General features: G+C 45.9%; 1 protein-coding gene across 1 annotated transcript in view; it reads right to left on the reverse strand.

Moving 5' to 3' along the window:
• Window positions 1–17534: 17534 nt before the first annotated feature.
• PEMT (phosphatidylethanolamine N-methyltransferase) overlaps window positions 17535–23728 on the reverse strand; it is a 54781-nt gene continuing 48587 nt past the window's right edge. Inside the window, exons 4-5 of the mRNA XM_075599161.1 lie at window positions 20043–20117; window positions 17535–18215 (exon numbers count right to left, since the gene is read on the reverse strand). Coding sequence (XP_075455276.1) covers window positions 18161–18215; window positions 20043–20117 — 130 coding nt within the window. The 3' untranslated portion in view covers window positions 17535–18160. The remainder of the gene's footprint in view (window positions 18216–20042; window positions 20118–23728) is intronic.

Raw genomic sequence — 23728 nt, forward strand, 5'->3', positions numbered from 1 at the left:
AAGAGATTTTTGCTAGACAGCTCGGCGCCTTGAGTGTAAGAGAAGGGTTAAAATGGTATATAAGTCAGAGTCAGCCCTTACTCAATGTCTTCATGTATGTCCTTCATGTGTCTTCATGATCTGCATGTATTGCTGTGATGTCAACTGAATTATGGAAGAAATTGCCCATCCTGTATCCTGATGGCTTTCTTGTCCTAACCTTTAAGTAAGTGTCCATATTTTGTCTGTTATTTGTATATCTCGTGTTCACCTTTATCAAGGAATAAATTATATTTTATCATATCTAAGCCTCGTCCGGTTCAACCCAGTTATATCTTTGGTGTGTGTATTATTAATAGCCTGTCACAAAGCTCCCGTCACAGTAACTAGTTAGCAAGGTCACACATCATCCTCCCAGAAGAGTTTAGGATGGCATTCGACTCCCCTGCATCTCCCTCCCCTGCACCCCCCCTCCCCTGACTCCCCTGCACCCCCCTCCCCTGGCTCCCCCGCATCCCCCTCCCCTGACTCCCCTGCATCCCCCTCCCCTGGCTCCCAAATACGTAACAAGCTATTTTGTGTGTCACGCAGGAGAAGATTCTCCATGATCATCACTTACATTATATTTACTTACTTGAATTATCGTAGGAGGCGGAATACTTCACCGCGCTGCCGGTATCCTGCAGCAGGGACGTGAAAAATGAGTTCATCTAACCCTGGGATGGATCGATGTAGAAGATGGATTCAGGGATCCGCTGGATTAGTCGAGACAGTAACAGTTGCAATAAGAGGTCACACTTGTCTCCAAAACGGATACTTTTTTTTTTTCCTCCCTCAAATATATTTTTATTATTGATTTTCAAACATTAAAAAAACAAACATAAAAAAAAACACTGACAGATACAAGGTATTATGCTGGGGGACCAAGCCAAAGTGCACCCATTCAAATCTATTCAAAACATAAGGTAAGTAGAATACTTCTGACTGCACTCAGCATGGCTGAAATGCAAAGCGACAATAGGACAAGTGCTGCACACCAAGGCAGAAAGCAAATAAATTGCAAGAGATACCGTTACCGGTGCTCCCATCAATGAACCAAAGGCTGCATCCAACCCAAGGTACGGAACGAACGATAGGAGACAGGGCACACAGATTCACCCCCCCACCCACCCAAGATACCGTTACCGGTGCTCCCATCAATGAACCAAAGGCTGCATCCAACCCAAGGTACGGAACGAACGATAGGAGACAGGACACACAGATTCACCCCCCCACCCACCCAAGATACCGTTACCGGTGCTCCCATCAATGAACCAAAGGCTGCATGCAACCCAAGGTACGAAATGAAGGATAGGAGACAGGGCACACAGATTCACCCCCCCACCCACCCAAGATACCGTTACCGGTGCTCCCATCAATGAACCAAAGGCTGCATGCAACCCAAGGTACGGAACGAACGATAGGAGACAGGGCACACAGATTCACCCCCCCACCCACCCAAGATACCGTTACCGGTGCTCCCATCAATGAACCAAAGGCTGCATGCAATCCAAGGTACGAAATGAAGGATAGGAGACAGGGCACACAGATTTGAAAATAACAAAATAATTTAATTGAAGCTGACACAACGTTTCGGTCTGGTCGAAACGTTGTGTCAGCTTCAATTAAATTTATTTTGTTATTTTCACATCCGTGTGCCCTATCTCCTATCCTTCCCCTCGTGGCTGAAGACCCATAGGAATTCGGACCGTTCTGGCCGAGAAGGGAACGATCAGAAATCTTCTGGGCCCTCGTGCTGAAGACACATTGGATAGGCCAGGACTGGACCGACCTTCGGAGAAGACAGTCACAATTAGGGAGCACCTGGTACCCTTTGTGGACCACGAGGCACGGTTTTAGATGGAACCCTTTCACAGCCTGGGCTTAAAAAAAAAAAAAAAACCTGTCTGTGTAGGGTTACTGGCTCTGCACTTCTTTAACCCAGGCTGTTCTGAAAAAGCACTTAGATTGTAAGCACCCTGGGGCAGGCATTCCCTTTCCTGCTGTCCGACTTTGTTGCCCTTATTGCATTATAATTCTCTGTACAGTTTTTGTCTCTTTTTGTAAATCTGAGTAAACTGTGGGTGCTATATAACTAAAGATATGCATACATCCAAAAGCTGTGTAACGCGGCAGGTATAAGCTTATAGGGGAACCATGTTGAAATGGATAAGAAGCAAAAAGTGACACACTGCGAGTGCTCATTTGCATGTCATTACCCAGAATCCCTGGCTGCATTGGAAGCACGGTGTGCTAGGAGATAATGGGGAGAGGCCGGGTTGTGTCCGAGACGTGAATGTGCTCACGCGTGGTATTTTTATTTCCTAATATTTAAATGTCAGCACAGGGTTCCCGTTTTGTTTGTGGGAATGTAACAGTTTCTGGGTAAAGGGTTACCCCCGCCGTTCCTGCATTTCCACCGAAATCCACTGACTTGGTGTCTAGCCCAGCCAGAAAAATACACCACATCGCTGTCATTTAACATGCTTTTAGTGATTTTATTTTTCTTCAAATACATTTATATTTAGTTAGAAATCCATAAAAATACACAGGACATTAAAAGCTGCTCTACCCTGTGGGATATATAAAAGCCGGCAAGTAATAAAAGTTGTACAAGTTTTTCCAAACCCAGGACGTGATACACAAACCTCACAGAATAATGTCTCATAGTGATTTATTTTCTATTAGAGTATATTATTTTCTATTGAAAGCATTTCAGAATATATTGATCATGAGATCCACAATGTGCCCAAACGGTGCAATTATAGGGGTACTTGGAGGGTGGATAAAGCATCCAGGGCACACATGATGTATAATTCTGCAGGCTGACACTAGGCACTCATCTGCATGTTCACGCTTAGAATGTTACACTCACGGTGCAGTTTTGGAGTAGGGATGCTCAAGTTTAGTCCTCAAGGGACCAACAGGCCGGGAGCTCAAAATGTCTCTAATTAACACAAACGAATCCAATTAACCTAACATTAATAACTACTACGACAACTTGTGCAGGTCTATATTGCCTTAAAAATCTGGAGCACCTGTGTTAGTCTGGAACTGATTAGTAGAACGCGAGTGTGTGACGTGTGTGTGTGTGACGTCTGCCGTTTCCAACACTGTTTTTGTCCTAACTATCATCTTTTTTAAGATCATGTTTGCAGATTTGTATACACTAATGGCAGAAGTATAGAACTCAGTTTCTATATGGGTTATGGACAGTCCTCCCATGTTACCCAAAACGTTGCGCTCCCCTCTTATCCATCACGTTCTGACATCAAGAGCGAGTTTTTCCCTTCGCCTTTGGGAGCTTGCTCCAGATTCAAGCTACCAATCTGTCAATCCTTCCCGTATTGAGTAAAATTAAGCGCAGGCTCAACTCCTAGTGGTTCCCTTCTGTTAATTCCTTTAAGTTGCAGCTTTGCAACCATACTGCTAAAAGTTTGCAATGAAATCCAGTGTGGAATGGAACGGGAACAACTCACTGGTGCAATATTCCTAGATTTTGCAAAGGCTTTTGATACTGTTTATCAGGTTATCTTGCTAAACAAACTCCAGTGCTCTGAATTAGGGAGGAATGCTTTAACTGGTTTCATTCCTACCTATCAGGTAGATCCCAACATGTGTCCATCTCAGGCTCTAAGGCCAAACCCGTGGATATTACCTGTGGCGTCCCGCAAGGCTCTGTTCTGGGGCCCCTACTCTTCTCAGTGTTCATCAATGATCTTCCTACAGCTTGTAAGGGAGCTTCAATACACATGTACAGTATGCAGATGACACAATATTATATTCACACAGCCCTAGCCTCTCCGACCTTGAACACGCACTTCAATCTGACTTTTTGAGACTTGAAAATTGGATTTCCCAAAACAAACTGTTTTTAAACACTGACAAAACTGTAACAATGGTATTTGGGACCAAGACTAAATTTTTAAAGCTTCCAATGACTGAGCTCCAGATCACAACCAACGCTAAAACCACCCTAACTCCTGTTACTAGTTTTAAATACTTGGGCATGTGGTTTGACTCCCATTTAACATTTGGGATGCACATTGATACCCTGACATCCAAAACCTATGCCAAACTAGGTGTACTTTATAGAAACAAAGCCTCCCTAAGTCTGCTGGTCAGAAAGTGTATCGCACAGCAGATGCTAATGCCAATTATCGACTATGGGGACATAGTATACGGCTCGGCACCTCCAACATAAGGTAAGTAGAATACTTTTGTTATAGTCTGCACTCAGCATGGTGCAGACAGAATCTCTGACCTGAAGAACATACAACCCTATTATCGTACATGTGCAAAGACAAAGTGACTTTCCAAACGTCACACAGCGCTATAGCCAGAACCCGTTGTCCCACTCCAGATACCAGTACTTATGCCACAGAATTACAAAGCTAATAAGTGTATCACATCACTGATTCCAAGCACTGGTCTATAAGTGATTCCCAAATAATGGTCCATTACTGAATCCCAAGCAGCGGTCCATCAGTGCTTGTACGGTTCTATCCCACATCCCGGGCAAATCTCTGCTCTGAACCCCTCAGCAGCATGGGATGCTGGGAGGTGAAGTTCCGTTTCTTATATAATTGCATAAATACAGTAGACCCACATTGTGGACATGTTTGCATGGGCGGTTTGTGTTTTTATAGGTTTGTTCCTATGGGGAATTGTCCACTTATCTCCACCGTTCTGTATTGTATGAATACACCATTCACTTGTCCCCATGTAGATGTCACAGTCAGTTAATAATGGAGAATCTTCACTCGGGAAGGCGAGTCCCAGATAAGCTATGGATGGATGAGCCGTGGGATACGTTGGTTCTGTACTATCTTCATCTGCTCTATATTATTGGCAAGAGGCTCATCTACAGCTGATATACAGTATTTGTGCATTTAATCTGAGCACGGGCAGCAGGAAAGCTTCGGAGAACGGAACAGCCTTTATCTCAGACACTTCATCTGCTGTTTTACACGGTAACTTCGAATTAACGAGTTTTCTAAACTAGACAAGATCTCAAGGTGCCAAAAAAAGGAACTGCACATGTTCCATCAACTGATTGCTGACTTGTGTTTCCAAAGTCTAACCCACACCTCCTGTCCTCTTCCCCTCACGTCACACCTCCGTGCCTCTTACCTTCACCCCACACCTCGGGGCCTCTTCCCCTCTCCCCACACCTCGGGGCCTCTTCCCCTCAATCCAGACCTCTTCCCCTCACCCCACAACTCCGGGCCTCTTCCCCTCACCCCACAACTCCGGGCCTCTTCTTCTCACCTCCATGCCTCTTCCCTTCACCCCACACCTCCTCCCCTCACCCCACATCTCAGTGCCTCCTCCCCTCACCCTACTCCTCTGTGCCTCATCCCCCTCACCTCACACCTCTTCCTCTGCCACCCCACACCTCTTCCCCTCACCCCACACCTCTTCCTCTCATCCCACACCTCTTCCCCATTCACCCCACACCTCCGTGCTGCCTCCCCTCTCACCCCACACCTCCATGCTGCCTTCCCTCTCACCCACACCTCTGGGCCTCTTCCCCTCTACCCCACGCTTCCGGGCCTCTTCCCCTCTCACATCACACCTCCAGGCCTCTTCCCCTCTCACCCCACACCTCTGGGCCTCTTCCCCTCTCACCCCACACCTCCGGGCCTCTTCCCCTCTCACCCCACACCTCCGGGCTTCCTCCCTTCTCAACCCACACCTCTGTGCCTCCTCCCCTCATCCCACCCCTCCGTGCCTCTTCCCCTCACCCCACACCTCCAGGCCTCTTCCCCTCTCATCCCACACCTCCTCCCCTCACCCCTCCGTGCCGCCTCCCCTTCCCCCACACCTTCGTGCCTCCTCTCCTCTCTCCACCATGCTGCCTCCTCTCACCCCACACCTCCGTGCCTCCTCCTCTCACCCCACCTCCTCCTCTCACCCCACACCTCCTCCCCTCATCCCTCCGTGCCGCCTCCCCTCTCAACCCACACCTGTGCCTCCTCCCCTCTCAACCCACACCTCCGTGCCTCCTCCCCTTACCCCTCCGTGCCTCTTCCCCTCTCAACCCACACCTCCGTGCCTCTTACCCTCTCGCCCCATGAGGCCATCAATATGCACCTTGTACTAAAGTTTGCACTTCGTGCCCGCTCAATTAACCATGTTTAAGGGCAACGGGTTTCACGCTCCCCTTTCAGCTCAGACACCACAGTGAAAGCCTCAAATTCTATTCTAACACGCTCATGAGATTGCACTTTATTTATATACTTCATTTGTTTACGCTGCTTTTCTTTTGCTTCATTAAAATATTACAAACATTTTCAAAATAAATTCCAAATCCTTTACCCCTTTCTACATATAGAATTGTGATTTTGTGCATTTAGGATGAATTGCCCAAAAAAACACTTTTTGATAAAAAACCTGTGAATGCAAAGTGCTTTAAAAAAAAATATACAAAGCCCATTCCTTTTCTCTTATTTTAATAATGTTTTTTTTGTATATAATTCTGTCATACACATTGGAAATAACATCATTATGTCTTTGGGTCATGTTGTTCTGCCCCCAATAAACTGAAAATGATAAGCGGATGTTACTTTAGTGCTACATAATAACCAACCAAGAGATGACTGCAGTATGGCCATCCTGGACACCTGTCACCATGGGACGGCTGTGCCTTCCTGCTGAGGTCTGCATTATTTATGGCCTTATCATAAGGCGTAGGCACACAGTGCCCCATACAGATGGAGTTGTAAAGCTCCCCATGCTGCCATGTGACTGACAGAGAAACGTACGTCATTCCTCTTTGGAAGAACTTTAGTCTGACACGTTTACCTCTGCTCTTGTTGACCTGACACTTACAGAGTTACAAAGCAGCAAACCGTTCGCAGGGGCATGGGACATTCCAGCTCAGCGGGTTCTCTTTGGTCTCCCTGTGTGAACCAATTCAGAAGAAACTGCCGCAAACACTGCCATGTACACGAGTCTCTTGCCATGCAAATTCCATGGGGTCATTCCCAAGGTGCCTCCATGTTTTGTATCTCTTTGAACCTACGGAATTCTTGGTGGTTACCATGTATTGAGCTTTTAGGCTGTCCGTGCATAGGGTGGCCAGGCGGCTTCTCCAAAAATACTGGACAGTGGTGAAAGGTGCGATGCGCTCGACATACAAACACACTCCTCTCACTGCTCCATGCTGTTTCCTTCTCTCCTTGGCCCAACCACAATGATCCTGACACTGCTTCCTGGATTGGCTGTGTACCCAGCAGCAGCCAATCAGGATGTAGGAAGCTGCCCAGCCCTCTAGCAACAGCCCTGCTCTCTCCCTGCCCCTGGAAATCCCACGGCCCCCCAAAGCCGGACAGGACACTATGTCCAGAGAGGTAATACCGGTATACACATATACGCCCAGAGAGGTAATACCGGTATACACATACACGCCCAGAGAGGTAATACCGGTATACACATACACGCCCAGAGAGGTAATACCGGTATACACATACACGCCCAGAGAGGTAATACCGGTATACACATACACGCCCAGAGAGGTAATACCGGTATACACATACACGCCCAGAGAGGTAATACCGGTATACACATACACGCCCAGAGAGGTAATACCGGTATACACATACATGTCCAGAGAGGTAATACCGGTATACACATACACGCCCAGAGAGGTAATACCGGTATACACATACATGTCCAGAGAGGTAATACTCTATACACATACACGCCCAGAGAGGTAATACCGGTATACACATACACGTCCAGAGAGGTAATACCGGTATACACATACACGTCCAGAGAGGTAATACCGGTATACACATACACGTCCAGAGAGGTAATACCGGTATACACATACACGTCCAGAGAGGTAATACCGGTATACACATACACGTCCAGAGAGGTAATACCGGTATACACATACACGTCCAGAGAGGTAATACCGGTATACACATACACGCCCAGAGAGGTAATACCGGTATACACATACACGCCCAGAGAGGTAATACCGGTATACACATACACGCCCAGAGAGGTAATACCGGTATACACATACACGCCCAGAGAGGTAATACCGGTATACACATACACGCCCAGAGAGGTAATACCGGTATACACATACACGCCCAAAGAGGTAATACTCTATACACATACACGCCCAGAGAGGTAATACCGGTATACACATACACGTCCAGAGAGGTAATACCGGTATACACATACACGTCCAGAGAGGTAATACCGGTATACACATACACGTCCAGAGAGGTAATACCGGTATACACATACACGTCCAGAGAGGTAATACCGGTATACACATACACGTCCAGAGAGGTAATACCGGTATACACATACACGCCCAGAGAGGTAATACCGGTATACACATACACGCCCAGAGAGGTAATACCGGTATACACATACATGCCCAGAGAGGTAATACCGGTATACACATACATGTCCAGAGAGGAAATACCGGTATACACATACATGTCCAGAGAGATAATACCGGTATACACATACTTTTACAGAGAGGTAATACCGGTATACACATACACGACCAGAGAGGTAATACCGGTATACACATATACGCCCAGAGAGGTAATACCGGTATACACATATACGCCCAGAGAGGTAATACCAGTATACACATATACGCCCAGAGAGGTAATACCAGTATACACATACATGTCTAGTATTACAAAAAACAGATAAAGTGCGCAAATTATTATGTCTATTGATTAACCCCTTCACCTCCGTGTATTAATTAAATAACAAAATACAACCTCTAAATCGATGGGTGACCTGCAGCTATATGAACAGGGGCAAACCCCTAAGCAACTGAAACACAAGAAAGACAAAAGCGCAAAAGCACATAGTGAAGTTTGTAAAAATGGGTGAATATAATTTTAGGGTATAATATCTGCGTACATCAGGTTAGTAGGTATAAAGCATTTCATGTGCAATACATGAGTTTACCAACGCCGCACTGCCGCCTCCAGACTTTGGGAACTCTCTCTCACAGCATCCAGGACAAACTGTCTCAATTGTAGTTGGAAACCTCCACTGCGGTGCTGTATCTTGGTCAGTCTCCTTCCCCGATCGCTGCCGTTATAGCTGCTCCTTCTCGGGTCTGTTTTCCAGCTGCCACTGTGTCTCAGCTCACTTCGGCAGTAGTTCACGTGTCCCGCGGGGTTTGCGACCGGCCGCAAAGGGAGGTGGTGCCGTAAAGCGCGATCTTAGCTTTACTGCAATTTGCCGAATGCAGTTTTTTTTTGTGAGAAGTCAGTCCAATGCAGGAAAAATCACACAGAGTGTGGGGATAAGGTCCTAGGACTTATTAAAATCTTTATCCAACGCGTTTCGAAGCATAAGCTTCTTCTTCAGGGATAAATTGGACTGATTTAAGAACATATTTATACCCATACTCCGCTACTGATTGGTCACAATCAGAGGTGTCTACACCAATCTGATCCTCACTTTGCATCATCCCACAAGTGTGGGTATTTATGATAATGACTTCTTAAAGTGCTCTAGTGATTTGACCTATTCAGTGCTGGTCCAGGGGTATAATAAAATCACAATACATTTATTCATTTATTAATACATATTAAAAAACACTTAAATAAAAATGCCAGTGATTAAGGATAATTCAAAGGCTCTGAAATAAAACAAACAGGTGTTACTTACACGTATAAAGAATAATAATACTTATTACTATGAATGGATATCACAGATGTTATTCAAATTATATTTATAAAAAAACCAAGTACTCGATTTCTCTGATACATATACCTATACGGGGCCTATTTCTAATATTGTTTAGTATAAACACCAAAGGTCTATGTTTTCATTTAGACCTTTAGGACCTAAGGTCTTCAACTGGTGAATCCAGTAAGTTTCTTGGACTGATATATCTTTTACTCTATCTCCTCCACGTCTGTTTTGGGGGATGGTTTTAATCCCTTTGAAGGTCAGGGTTGTGGGGTCTTTGTTATGATGGGTTGAGAAGTGACGACTTACACTATGAGTCTGTAGTGCATGTTTGATATTTCTCACGTGCTCTTGTATACGTGTTTTAAGACATCTTTTTGTGCGGCCTACGTATTGCAGGCCGCAGGGGCATTCTAGTAGGTATACTAAGAATCTTGTGTTGCAATTGATAAATTCAGTAATGTTATACACTTTGTTATCTATATTTGATCTAAATGTTTTGCGTTCAGTGTGTAGGAGTTTACATGTACAACATCTTCCACAGGGAAAGTTCCCTACTAAATTGTTACTCAACCAAGATTGGGCACCTCTATTTGTTACAGTTTTACCTATATCACTCGGTACTAATGTGTCTTTTAGACTGCGAGCTTTCCTATATATAAACTTGGGAGATGTGTTTATGTGTCCACTGAGAATGGGGTCTGTAGAGATAATACCCCAATGTTTTTTTATGACTCCTTCTATTTTTCTGTGCATAGAGTTATAGTTTGTAATGAATGGAACTTCTATTCGATCCTCATCCACATTTAGAGGATTTTTCTTTTGTATTAACAGTTTGTTCCGATCTATTTTTCTAACCTTATCTAGTTCAAGTCTGAGTTGTTTGTAATTATATCCTCTTTCTAAAAATCTTGAGAACAGAAATTGGGCTTGTAGTTCAAAATCTGCCTCATTGCTGCAGTTTCTCTTTATTCTCATAAACTGACCTCCAGGTATGTTGCTAATCCAAGTTTTTTTATGGTTGCTGGAGGCCAGTAAGAGATTATTCGTATCTACCTTTTTAAAGAAGGTTTTGGTTGTTACCCCTTCTGCCACTGAGGCTGTTAGGTCCAGATCTAGATAGCTGACATTCTCTGCGTGTGTTACATGGGTGAATACCAGGTTGTGGTCATTATGATTGATGTAATTCATAAATCCATCTACTGATTCTTCATCACCCTCCCACACACAGAGAATGTCATCTATATGGCGACGCCATATCACTATATTTTTCAGGAATGGATTTTCCTTCCAGATAAAGGTTTCTTCCCAGTTCCCCATATACAGGTTTGCGAAACTGGGGGCAAATCGTGTGCCCATTGCAGTTCCGCAAACCTGCAAGAAGAACTGGGAAAGAAAAAGAAAATAGTTGTGGCTAAGCACATATTTTATGGCTTCTAATATAAACCATCTGTTTAGATCTGTGATGTTTGGTTCCTGTCTCAGGTAATTCTCCACTGCTGCAATACCCTTAATATGTGGAATGCTAGTGTACAATGCTTGGACGTCACACGTCAGCCATCTGTACGAGCTTTTCCATTCGAATTTTGCAAAGAGATTTAATACCGCAGAGGAGTCCTTTAGATATGAAGGTAACTCCCCTACGATTCTTTGCAGGAAGTAATCCACATACTGGGATAAATTTGCTGTCAGTGAGGATATACCCGAGACTATTGGTCTCCCTGGCGGGTTTATAAGAGATTTGTGCAACTTAGGTAAATGGTAAAACACCGGTATTTTTGGTGACTTATTGTAAAGAAACCCATATTCTTTCTCTGTGATTATTGTTTTGGATAATGCCTCATCTAGAAGTTTTTTAAGAGTAATTAGAAATAATGATGTAGGGTCTGAGGTTAGTTTTTTATAAAAGACAGGGTCACAAAGGAGTCGGTGTGCCTCTTGCTCATATATGGAGCGATCTTGTAGAACCACACCTCCTCCCTTGTCAGCCTGTCTAATAATTAGTTGGTTATTATCCTGCAGAAATTTTAATGCAAGATTTTCAGCCTTGGAAATATTCTGTTTAATGTTCCATTTTCTATCACTATTGTTAATTTTATTTAGATCATTATAAACCATATCAAAAAAGGTTTCTACATGGTTACCCCTAGAGTGATATGGGTAAAATGTGGATTGAGTTTTAAACGGCGTGTGTGTACATACTGTTGTGTCTTTATCTTTATCTATTGCTTGAATTGTATCTACTATATTGTTAGTTTCTTTTTTCAACTTAATAAAGTGTCTTTTTAGTGTGATATTTCTTGTAAATTTATTAAGATCTTTAAAAAGTTGAAATGAGTTTGCCCCACTAGTCTTAGAAAAAGAGAGTCCTTTGCTTAGGACTCTTTTTTGATCTTCTGTGAGGATGAACGTGGAGAGATTGAAAATCCCTCTATCTACCTGAGTAGGTTGAGTCCCTAGAATTCTTTTCTTTTGGACCCTGGATCCTCCTCTTTTCCCTCTTCTGGCAATGGTCTTTTTAGCTTGGTCCCTGAGATCACCTGTTTGTGGTTCTCTGTGCTTTTCACTTCTTTTTCGGGAGAGCCATGCCTCCTCCTTATTAGATCTAAAAAAAGAGATGGAGAGGAGGGAGAAGGGGAGGGTGCAGGGCGATTCTCACGTGTATGTTCTTGTATCCTCACAGGAGGTCTGAATGACTCATTTTGTTGTTGATAATTGTTTTGTCTATTTTTATTGTATTTGTAGTTTTCGTCATAATTTCTCCCTTTATAGTTAGGGTTCCTAGGGTGTCCTCCCCTTTGGGGATATGATCTATCTCTTCTAGGATGTTCCCTTCTATCTATAGACTGATGACCTCCATGTTGTCTCCCTCTCTCATTTTGATCTCCATTAGAGCGACTATTAGAATCCCCATTAGTGTCATTCACAGTTTTGTTATCAGTCATCTTTCCTTTAGTATTATCTTTGGCCCAGGTACGTTGTTTATTTGTATCGTAGTCATTTTTGTCTCTATAAAATTTAAAGTGCTTGGTTTTTGCGGTCTCGTCATCATGTTGTTCTAAGTTGGCGCATACCTCGTGTTCCAACTCAGAGCAATCATTGGCGATAATGAGGGGCTCCATGGTTTTAATTTGTTCTTCAATTTGGGCTCCCAATTCTTTTAGTGATTTATTTCTCTCAAATATTATTAATCGCACTAAGTCATTAGAACATTCATCTAAAATGCGTATCCACTCCTTCATGAAGTGTTCATTGTCCCTACCAAATGTGGGGTTTTTTAATATGCGTAGGCCTCTAGGTAATCTACCACAGTCTAGATATCTCTGCATTGTACGTCTCTCAAACCATTGTTTGCTTTCTGTGATGAGAAGTTTTTCTAGGTTTTTAAACATTTCTTTCATAGACGTTTGCTCATTGCTAGACTCATTAGTCCCTTTGGGTTCCTCTGCAAAGAGGAGATCAAAGGCCTCTTCACGTTTGGCTCTGCAAGCATTTAGACTCCAAACCATAGTGATGTTAATAGCACAGATAACTTATACAATGAAAATAAGTGCAGCACTAAATATTGTGAAGAAACAATATAACAAAAAACAGATAAAGTGCGCAAATTATTATGTCTATTGATTAACCCCTTCACCTCCGTGTATTAATTAAATAACAAAATACAACCTCTAAATCGATGGGTGACCTGCAGCTATATGAACAGGGGCAAACCCCTAAGCAACTGAAACACAAGAAAGACAAAAGCGCAAAAGCACATAGTGAAGTTTGTAAAAATGGGTGAATATAATTTTAGGGTATAGTATCTGCGTACATCAGGTTAGTAGGTATAAAGCATTTCATGTGCAATACATGAGTTTACCAACGCCGCACTGCCGCCTCCAGACTTTGGGAACTCTCTCTCACAGCATCCAGGACAAACTGTCTCAATTGTAGTTGGAAACCTCCACTGCGGTGCTGTATCTTGGTCAGTCTCCTTCCCCGATCGCTGCCGTTATAGCTGCTCCTTCTCGGGTCTGTTTTCCAGCTGCCACTGTGTCTCAGCTCACTTCGGCAGTAGTTCACGTGTCCCGCGGGGTTTGCGACCGGCCGCAAAGGGAGGTGGTGCCGTAAAGCGCGATCTTAGCTTTACTGCAATTTGCCGAATGCAGTTTTTTTTGTGAGAAGTCAGTCCAATGCAGGAAAAATCACACAGAGTGTGGGGATAAGGTCCTAGGACTTATTAAAATCTTTATCCAACGCGTTTCGAAGCATAAGCTTCTTCTTCAGGGATAAATTGGACTGATTTAAGAACATATTTATACCCATAAGAAAAAAGACACATTAGTACCGAGTGATATAGGTAAAACTGTAACAAATAGAGGTGATATAGGTAAAACTGTAACAAATAGAGGTGCCCAATCTTGGTTGAGTAACAATTTAGTAGGGAACTTTCCCTGTGGAAGATGTTGTACATGTAAACTCCTACACACTGAACGCAAAACATTTAGATCAAATATAGATAACAAAGTGTATAACATTACTGAATTTATCAATTGCAACACAAGATTCTTAGTATACCTACTAGAATGCCCCTGCGGCCTGCAATACGTAGGCCGCACAAAAAGATGTCTTAAAACACGTATACAAGAGCACGTGAGAAATATCAAACATGCACTACAGACTCATAGTGTAAGTCGTCACTTCTCAACCCATCATAACAAAGACCCCACAACCCTGACCTTCAAAGGGATTAAAACCATCCCCCAAAACAGACGTGGAGGAGATAGAGTAAAAGATATATCAGTCCAAGAAACTTACTGGATTCACCAGTTGAAGACCTTAGGTCCTAAAGGTCTAAATGAAAACATAGACCTTTGGTGTTTATACTAAACAATATTAGAAATAGGCCCCGTATAGGTATATGTATCAGAGAAATCGAGTACTTGGTTTTTTTATAAATATAATTTGAATAACATCTGTGATATCCATTCATAGTAATAAGTATTATTATTCTTTATACGTGTAAGTAACACCTGTTTGTTTTATTTCAGAGCCTTTGAATTATCCTTAATCACTGGCATTTTTATTTAAGTGTTTTTTAATATGTATTAATAAATGAATAAATGTATTGTGATTTTATTATACCCCTGGACCAGCACTGAATAGGTCAAATCACTAGAGCACTTTAAGAAGTCATTATCATAAATACCCACACTTGTGGGATGATGCAAAGTGAGGATCAGATTGGTGTAGACACCTCTGATTGTGACCAATCAGTAGCGGAGTATGGGTATAAATATGTTCTTAAATCAGTCCAATTTATCCCTGAAGAAGAAGCTTATGCTTCGAAACGCGTTGGATAAAGATTTTAATAAGTCCTAGGACCTTATCCCCACACTCTGTGTGATTTTTCCTGCATTGGACTGACTTCTCACAAAAAAAACTGCATTCGGCAAATTGCAGTAAAGCTAAGATCGCGCTTTACGGCACCACCTCCCTTTGCGGCCGGTCGCAAACCCCGCGGGACACGTGAACTACTGCCGAAGTGAGCTGAGACACAGTGGCAGCTGGAAAACAGACCCGAGAAGGAGCAGCTATAACGGCAGCGATCGGGGAAGGAGACTGACCAAGATACAGCACCGCAGTGGAGGTTTCCAACTACAATTGAGACAGTTTGTCCTGGATGCTGTGAGAGAGAGTTCCCAAAGTCTGGAGGCGGCAGTGCGGCGTTGGTAAACTCATGTATTGCACATGAAATGCTTTATACCTACTAACCTGATGTACGCAGATATTATACCCTAAAATTATATTCACCCATTTTTACAAACTTCACTATGTGCTTTTGCGCTTTTGTCTTTCTTGTGTTTCATGTCTAGTATTACCTCCAATTTTGTACTGGACAGAGTGTCCATATAAAGGACAGTCCGGTTCAATACTGGACACCTGGCAATCCTAACCGTGCAAGAGAGCTGTGACTTTTTTTGTGAAGATCAGGCCCAGGAGAATACACACGCACGCACACGCACACGCACACGCACACTAATAGTATGAAAAGGACCAAGAACTATCATAGTGGATGATCTGGTGTGTTAGATGATAAACTATGCCCATCACTGTCCTTATTCATGTTTTATTGCGGGGCAGACACAGGAAAATGCTAATTTAGTCACACTGCACAAATAGACAATCAGGCATTACCCCAAGATATCTGAGCCAAGTATCCTTCACCTGCAAACTGCCAGCCGAGTGCACGATATCTAAACCAGTTCTGCAACCGCGGCTGGCGCCCAAATATGTATATTTCTAGGAAGGGGCGGGTGCTTCTAATAAATAAACATTCGCTGTCAACAAGTCACAGTAATTAAGGAAACACGGCAGTTTATCGTCTTATAATGAGGGCGCGTGACCTGCTGGTTGTAGAACGTGGCCACTTTTCCAAGGATTGTGCCGTTATTGCATCAGTTGTCCATGCAGCCATTTCTGGGGTGGAACCTCCGTATAGCGCTTCGGAAAATGCTGCACAGAGGGATGAACCCAGAGAGTTGAAATGACCAGTTTATCTGTTTATTACTCAGTTACAGGTGGCACAGGGAGATTTTCCTGACATCACAAAAAGTGAGTGACAGAGGCAGACACCGCGGGGTTAAACACACACAGATGAGCATTGAAGAGATACAGTGCATCATGAACGCAGTCAGAGGGTGGTACAAAAATAAGGGGATTTCATTTTTATTGCATTCAATAATTAAGGCTCTTTTCGTGGTACACACTTTTCTGAAATGAAGAGTTTGCCCCATTAACAGGTTTAGAATATATTGATGTCGGACACAGAATCGCTGCTTTTATACCCGGTGTGAGACATGCACGCTGGCTCCGGGCTCACACACACGGCTCTGGGCTCACACACACGGCTCTGGGCTCACACACACGGCTCCGGGCTCACACACACGGCTCCGGGCTCACACACACGGCTCCGGGCTCACACACACGGCTCTGGGCTCACACACACGGCTGTGCACTGATGATATGAGCAGGTATTGAGACTGCATAACCCGCAGACCTCATGTCATTTAAATCAGGGGGCTCAACTCCAGTCCTCAAGACACCCCCCCTCCCCCACCGTCCCCATCAGGTTTTCACAACATCCCAGTTTAAGCACAAGTGGCTCAATCAGTGGCTCAGTAAGACTGAGCCTCCTGTGCTGAAGCAGCGATATCCTGAAAACCTGACCTGTGTGGTTGATCCCACCAGGTGACAAACAGGATAGGCTCGGGGGGCCTTTTCTCATAGCCCCGAAGCTTTCGGCGCCAAACCGCGCGGTTTCACACGTACAAAAATAGTGCAAGAGAATGTGAGAAGAAAAAAACCTATTGTATATTGCTGGGTGAGAGAACATGGTGATATACAAGCGTTTCCATCGGGGGGGCCAGGAAAAGCCACGAATAAATAAATCCCAAATTCCAGGTTCTCTCCCAACAATGTGGTGGGCTTTTTATTTTGGTTGGCCGGTTCTGCATAAGGGGGCCGCATACACCTCCCCCACACCTCTAACCAATATCAGAAGGGTTTTATCCGTGTCCCTTTAAAATTAGGGGCAGTGAGGGATATGGGGGTTATTCATTAAGCTGTGATGGTGACCCGATCGGCACTACTGCAGGCTAATCAATAACATACACAGACACTAGTCCAAGGGTAGCTATCTCCAGTGCTCAAGGTCTACCAGGTCAGGATATCCCTGCTTCAGCACAGGTGGCTCAATCAGTGGCTCAGTCAAAAACTGGATATCCCTGTTTCAGCACAGGTGGCTCAGTCTGAGCCACTGATTGAGCCACCTGTGCTGAAGCAGGGATATCCTGAAAACCTGACCGTTGGTGGCCCTTGAGGACGGGAGTTGTCCACCGCTGCTCGAGCCGGTGCCGAGTGTCACGCTGCAGCCACGCTGGAAAATGAAACATCCCCAGCATTTCTCCACTCGCTAAAAGACCTTTGCTTTATAAATAGCTGGCACAATGTGCTCGGAGGGGACATCAGTCTAATTAGCCATGGATGTAGCGGTGTGAAATTAGACAATCAAGCGGCAGGGAAATAAACTTTCCCGGCCGACTGATCACGTGGCAGAACAGAGGCCCGGGAAGTTTGGCGGATCAGCGCAGTTAACCCTTAGTGACCCCCTCCCTTAATTTATGTCGCAGAGCGTTAGGCTTTCACAGCAGCTTCGTTAGTCGCAGGTCATTTGTACTATTATTTTGTCACCATCCTCACTGGATGAGACGTTGAGTTAATTGGAATTGAGCAGGGGTACTCGGTATTAGTTTGCGTTGCAGTATGTATGTGTTGAGGGTGTAAGTCACCTTCAGATTCTCTGCTCCCACAGGGGGGCTGTGACAGTAAAGAGCGAGCGTGACCATTCGGAGAGGCGGCCTCCGCGTCGCGTCCTCTCCGATTCACGCGGGGCAAACACAGCGGCGCATGTTTATTTACTCTTCCTTGACTCCTCGCTCCTCCGGTAGATTTCCTCGGTAAAGGGCCTGTTACAGGAACAACAAGAACAGGAGCGTTATCATCAGGTGCGGCCACAAGATCGCCAGCCACCCGTGGAACCTCGCGCCGTGGGCCGAATGTAGGGGCACTGGTAACATAGTATCATTATTATACCAACAGATGGAACGGCTGTTGACACTGTGGGGTATATTTACTAAGTGGTGCTATAGTAAAGGACACCCTATTGGAGCGCCTGATGCTACCTTAAGCCCATTCATGGGAAGGGTCATCTATGAACTCAAAGGCTGAGCCAGTGACAAATAACATTGTATCCTGAAATACCTCACCGTTAAAGCCAATGATGGTCTGGAAGGTCCCCTTACCGGTGTGCCAAAGCCTTTAGGGCAGGGGTTGCAAACGCCAGTCCTCAAGGGCCACCACCAGGTCCGGTTTTAAGAATATCCCTGCTTCAGCGCAGGTGGGTTAATCAGTGGCGCAGTCGTTGCCTGCACCGCCTGTGCTGAAGCAGGGATATCCTGAAAACCTGACTTGTTGGTGGGCCCTTGAGGACTGGCGTTGGCCACTCCAGCTTTAGGGCCTAGGCCACTGGTTTACAATTCCAAATAGCAGCGCTGCTTATAGTAGCCTGATGGGTAATAGCACTCTCCCATTTAACAACTTCTCTCCCATGATTAAACTTCATTTTACATATGATTGTAGCATGTTACCATACACTGAAGTCATGGCACAAACCGGTAAATATTCAGTCTACATCTAGCTCAGTGGCAGCCTTCAGAGAGGAGGAAACACTGATGTCCTTATTACCTAGTTAGAAGAGGCACTCTGGACCCTGGAAGGGTTAATTAGCACACACGTTAAGTAACTGAAGTGCCGTTTAACGAACAAAACCCAGTTAATATGTAGCTACGCCGACTTTCCGGCCTGGAACAGCCTCCGCTCAAAAGGAGAACTTGTCAGGACAGTTCCAAACCCAAGGTAACCCTCCTCCACTGGTCTGATGCCAGGTGCAGGTGTACAGGTTTATTATGGCTAATTATCTGCAACCTTACGGGACAAGCTGAAAACCTCCAGCCAAGTCTGTGCGCTGTGCTAGTGGCCAGGGGTGAACGGGATGTTCTGTTCTGATTCACAGACTTTGGGCTCTGCATTTTATGACTGCTGAATGGAAATTGCTACCTTAATTTTGTGCTAATGTAGAGGTTATTTCTGGATCTATCCGCGGTGCTGTGGCTCACGTGGGCTGCCCGTGTGTGGCCTGGAATACGTTTCCCGTCTTCTCACGGCTCCTGAGTGTCAGTCAAAGGTTGGGGTTTGGGGATAAACCCAGGGGATCTCAACTCCAGTCCTCAAGAGCCCCCCAAACAGGTCAAGATATCCCTGCTTCAGCACAGGTGGCTCAGTCAAAGACTGAGCCACTGATTGATCCACCTGTGCTGAAGCTTGGAATATCCTTAAAACCTGACCTGTTAGGGGATCTTTAGGACAGGGGTTGAGAACATCTGGGTTAACCCCATCACTGCCAAACATGCTCGATCAATACCTATATCTATCTGCATATGCAGACACGTCAATTGTCGTGACATAATTCAGGTACAATGAATTATGAACAGCTGATCTGCAGACACCCGGAATTGAAACTCGTAATGTATCCCACTTCAGAGGGCAGCACGTTTACACAAAAGGCAGCATAACCAAACACGCCAGCAAAGGAATATTTCTGCATTGTAGAATGATGCCGAGTACTTCTACACCCTTCCTGGGTTAACGCACTGTGCGAGTTCTTCAGAATACCACATATAGGGCTTCACTGTAGCACTAAATATACCAGCAGCGAGACGGAGAACGTGACCTACCCTTCAAACCCAATGGCGACCTTGTAAGACAGAGCCACGACAGCCGTGAGGGCAAGACCCGCTGGGCTATAGTTCCTGCAGGGGGGAGAACAAGGAGAAAGGGGAGCACGGTCAGCAACTTCCATCAAACATGTGGGGAAGAACAAGCAGGAACAGCAGGGAGGAATGCCACGCGGTTCTGGCCATTGCTGAAAGCCCTTTCCACTGCAGTGGCTGGCAGAGAGCCTCTCATTGCTTTCCTGTAATGCAGGGGTGCTCAACTCCAGTCCTCAAGCCCACTCCCAACAGGTCACGTTTTCAGAATATCCCAGCTTCAGCACAGGGGCTCAATCAGAGGCTCAGTCGAAGACTGGAGGGGGGGGGGAGTTGAGCACCCTTGGTTTGGTTAAGGGTGTGTAAAGGGTGCGGCCCCATCTTACACCGAGGGAATATTTGCAATGCTGCCTAATTATTGGAGCCCCCTGTGCTGAAGCAAGGACTGATTGAGCCACCTGTGCTGAAGCAGAGACTGATTGCGCCACCTGTGCTGAAGCAGGGACTGATTGAGCCTCCTGTGCTGAAGCAGGAATACCCTGAAAACCCGACCCTGGGAGGGGGACTTGAGTTGAGCATCCCTGCTCTAATGGAAGTGATAGAAGCTGAGACATCGCCTAACACACGAACGCGCGAACGAGCCGTGCAGGAGGCTGACACGCACACGGGCGAGGGACTCAAGTCACGCTTTGTTTTTATTTTAACCCTGGAGAGGCTGATAGTACAACCTGGAGCTGCGTCACAGGACCAGAACTCATCGAATTGATGGTAATGATGGAAAATGACGGCACGCGGCTGCTTCGCCCTCATTGGCTGAACTGCTGCCGTGACGTGGCCAGCGCTCCGTCGCCGCGAGAAAACTCGAAATCCTTGTCGGCAGAACATCTGGTCGCGCATCGCGATCGCTACACACGTGCGCAGGCAGCTGCTGGGACCGGCCCCATTGAGGCGCGGAACGTGTTCCTGCTGCGCACGAGGTGGCGAGCGCAGCAATAAACACTGGGACCGGGGCCTTAGCCTATTTAATCTAACTTTGACCTAGACCATGTGCAAACTGGGGGGTACAGAGATTTGTCTGTGGGGGGGGAGGGGAGGGGGACGCGGGCGATTGCAGAGGTTCCCCGCTCTTCCCCCAGGCATTTAAATTAAATGCCGGGGGATTACGTGAGGCCTCTGCGACGAACTTACCGGGATTCTGAAGAGCTGCAGGGACGCTCTGGCAACGCAGCATCAAATGACGCCGCGGTGCCATGCAGAGTGATGTCACACGTCCATCTCCATGGCAACGGGGTCACGTGACGACACGTGACCCTGCGGCGTCATTTGACGTTAGCGAGCAAGGTGAGGGGGGCGCGAGAGCAAGGGAGAGCAAGCAGAGGGGTGCAGCTGAAAAAGTCTGTGCTCCCCTGACTTAGATGAGCGTTCGGTTAATGAGAACGCCGAAATAACCCAGTGCTGCTCCTTCTATAACATATGGTTATTTTCTTTCCCAACGCTAGTGCTAACGGCGTGCGAAAGAGGTGTTCTCCCGAACATCGCCTGCTCCCTAAAAGCCGATCAGGTCGGGACAGGGACTTAACCTGATGTTATTTAAGGGAGAAGGGGCGAGAGAGTAATTAAAATAAACTTTGCGTATCCTATGAGCACATCTCCCAGGGGCGCGCATTTTAATCTGTCTGTAACGGTCACACACGCCCATAATCACGTTATCTCTAACTGTTCCGGAAAGGTTTGTACATGCGATGTATAACCTCTGTTCATTTAATGCAGGGGTGCTCAACTCCAGTACCACCCCCCCTCCCCCCCGCCCCCAACAGGTCAGGTTTTCAGGATATCCCAGCTTCAGCACATGTGGCTCAATCAGAGGCTCAGCCAAAGACTGGAGGGGGGGAGTTGAGCACCCCTGGTTTGGTTGAGGCTGCGGTTCCATCGTAGACCGAGGGAATATTTGCAATGCCGCCTAATTATTCCATTAGTTTCATCTGGCGGAAATCAAGTTTCAAGTATTTCGAGAGCTCTGCTGTTCTGGAGAAGGATCGAGCATTTCTACAGCAACAGCATGACCTCCAAGGAAAGGGGAGCGTGAGTTACATGAGACCACGCCCGGCCTTTCAATGCTAGTATTCACGGTGCTCCGGGAGGACAGTCTTTTCTCGGACCAACCCGTGATCTGCGTCCCTCACGCTTCTCTTATACACACACCTCAAAGCGGAGAGCAAGAGAAAGGTCACCTCTGGCCAAATGCTGAGCGATACAATGTTTCTCCTGAGCACAGAGGCATGCTGGGAGTGTTGTGCGTTAACCCTTTCATGCATTTCAGAACAAGGGGTTACATTTTAATACCGGTAATAAAAAGAATAGCTTTATTTCATACAGCGCTTTTCTCCCCAAGCGCGTCACTATTACAGTATAGCGCGCGATACGCGGCACATAGGAATGTTACAGTATAGCGCGCGGTATGCAGCACAGAGGAATGTTACAGTATAGCGCGCGGTACGCAGCACATAGGAATGTTACAGTATAGCGCGCGGTACAGCACATAGGAATGTTACAGTATAGTGCGCGGTACGCAGCACATAGGAATGTTACAGTATAGCGCGCGGTACGCAGCACAGAGGAATGTTACAGTATAGCGCGCGGTACGCAGCACAGAGGAATGTTACAGTATAGCGAGCGGTATGCAGCACAGAGGAATGTTACAGTATAGCGCGCGGTACGCAGCACATAGGAATGTTACAGTATAGCGCGCGGTACGCAGCACATAGGAATGTTACAGTATAGCGCACGGTACGCAGCACAGAGGAATGTTACAGTATAGCGCGCGGTACGCAGCACATAGGAATGTTACAGTATAGCGCGCGGTACGCAGCACATAGGAATGTTACAGTATAGCGCACGGTACGCAGCACAGAGGAATGTTACAGTATAGCGCGCGGTACGCAGCACATAGGAATGTTACAGTATAGCGCGCGGTACGCAGCACATAGGAATGTTACAGTATAGCGCGCGGTACGCAGCACATAGGAATGTTACAGTATAGCGCGCGGTACGCAGCACAGAGGAATGTTACAGTATAGCGCGCGGTACGCAGCACATAGGAATGTTACAGTATAGCGCTCGGTACGCAGCACATAGGAATGTTACAGTATAGCGCGTGGTACGCAGCACATAGGAATGTTACAGTATAGCGCGCGGTACGCAGCACATAGGAATGTTACAGTATAGCGCGCGGTACGCAGCACATAGGAATGTTACAGTATAGCGCGTGGTACGCAGCACATAGGAATGTTACAGTATAGCGCGCGGTACGCAGCACATAGGAATGTTACAGTATAGCGCGCGGTACGCAGCACATAGGAATGTTACAGTATAGCGCGCGGTACGCAGCACATAGGAATGTTACAGTATAGCGCGCGGTACGCAGCACATAGGAATGTTACAGTATAGCGCGCGGTACGCAGCACATAGGAATGTTACAGTATAGCGCGCGGTACGTAGCACATAGGAATGTTACAGTATAGCGCGTGGTACGCAGCACATAGGAATGTTACAGTATAGTGCGCGGTACGCGACACATAGGAATGTTACAGTATAGCGCGCGGTACGCAGCACATAGGAATGTTACAGTATAGCGCGCGGTACGCAGCACATAG

This window comes from Ascaphus truei, chromosome 5 (assembly GCF_040206685.1).
Source record: "Ascaphus truei isolate aAscTru1 chromosome 5, aAscTru1.hap1, whole genome shotgun sequence".
Taxonomy (NCBI): Eukaryota; Metazoa; Chordata; class Amphibia; order Anura; family Ascaphidae; genus Ascaphus; species Ascaphus truei.